At 43.8% G+C, this 1524-nt stretch overlaps 1 protein-coding gene across 1 annotated transcript; it reads right to left on the bottom strand.

The window, feature by feature from the left end:
- Positions 1 to 44: 44 nt before the first annotated feature.
- LOC109509646 (WD repeat-containing protein 19-like) lies at positions 45 to 1254 on the bottom strand. Its single transcript, XM_019859473.1, has 5 exons — positions 1067 to 1254; positions 863 to 986; positions 678 to 784; positions 463 to 579; positions 45 to 326 (listed from the first exon to the last, which is right to left on the bottom strand). The coding sequence occupies exons 2-5, from the start codon at positions 909 to 911 to the stop codon at positions 144 to 146; spliced, it is 456 nt and encodes a 151-aa protein (XP_019715032.1). The 5' UTR covers positions 912 to 986; positions 1067 to 1254; the 3' UTR covers positions 45 to 143.
- Positions 1255 to 1524: the final 270 nt, after the last annotated feature.

Genomic DNA, 1524 nt, shown 5'->3' with positions numbered 1-1524 from the left:
TGCCTGAATGTGATTTAATATATTCGTGGGTTTCATGTTGTGTTGTACTGCAGTGATATCAGATTGTTGATTTATCAGCCACAGGTACAATCTAAAGAATCTTGGTCTCAAATTGGCTGTGTTTTCAGTTGGCCATAAGTGTATCAATTGTGCACATTGTATGTACTCACACTTGAAAGGGTGAGCAGGAAGCCGCTCTTCTTGTCATCAATAAAGATCAACCGTGTGCCATTTACATCTGGGAAAACTTTACTTAATGGCACGGTGTGGCTGTAAGTGCTCACAGTTTCCCAATCTTCCACCAGGACACACACAACGTTACCTAACTGGAAGAACAACAGAAGGAACTCAGGAATCCAGTGAACGGAATGAGAAACAGGAATTCTGCATATTTCTTTTCTAAATACAGATCATTAAAACATGGATAAATGAGCAAGTGCTTTGGCTGTTGCCGAGCCTTACATCAGTGCCATAGTAGAGGAAGTCAGCGGTGAGAGCGTGGCAAAGGATCCGACCTTTTCTGTCATCGTCTGGGAACAACTTCATTTGCTTCCTCTCCTCCTGCTCACTGCCATCGATCTCGAAATCAAACAAGGTAACAAGCATAAATATGTTTTGTGTGGAATTCACTAATAAGCTAATGGACACAGAACATAAATACGGTAAATGTGACTTACCATGTGCAGTTGCACTTTACCATCAAACAAAGCTGCGGCATATTTTGCATTAAGACACATGTTGGCAACTGTCCCGAAGTACTCAATCTCCCTCAGTTTGGTAAAAGCTGAACAAAAATAGTCTATTAAAACGAACCGCGTGAAGTGATCTGACGTAATGGACGACTGTTAAACATGACACACACCAGATTCTTGTTCAAGAAGTGGTGCATAGAACCAAGCTTTGTTGTTCATTCCAACAGCAACATGGTAGGGTCCCACAGCAATAAAAGTTGGTTCTACTTCCACTTGTATGGCCACAGGAGGTATCTGCAAAATAACTGAGTTACTAAGGCACACAATGAGTCCAGTGAGGAGTCTTTCGGGTTCCAATAAATGCAAGTCCTCACCCCATAGTTTGACACTGTGACCTCCAGCAGAGATGTAAGGTAAGCCAGTCTGGTTCCATAACTGTCCCCCAGAATAGGAAGCTTTGTGAGGAAGACATGAAGAGTGCCCCTCTGTGTGGATACTGCCAACAGCTGGCCATCATCTGTCCAACTCAGCTGGTCCAGACCTGAGCCGACATAGTACGAGTCAAGCCGACAGATGCGTGGCAGACAAACGTAGTGCTTTGTAGCTGATTTTGAGTTGTCTTGACGCGTCTGAGCCCGTGTATTGTGACATACTCGACGACGACGAAAATTTAGCCTGTCAGAATTTTTGTTCGTCTTGTCGTATAGGGTGACATGTCTTACGAGGTCCTTCGATTGATTTGTTGGCGTTAACCAATAGGAAGAGAGTGCCCTCCTACTTATGATGTCAGACTGGAAGTGGCGCACACAATCACAATGTGGTGTACAGTATT

This window comes from Hippocampus comes, unplaced genomic scaffold (genome assembly GCF_001891065.2).
Source record: "Hippocampus comes isolate QL1 unplaced genomic scaffold, H_comes_QL1_v1.1 C16979802, whole genome shotgun sequence".
Lineage (NCBI taxonomy): Eukaryota > Metazoa > Chordata > Actinopteri > Syngnathiformes > Syngnathidae > Hippocampus > Hippocampus comes.
The sequence above is the reverse complement of the archived record's forward strand: the minus strand, read 5'-3'. Positions and strand labels throughout refer to the sequence as shown.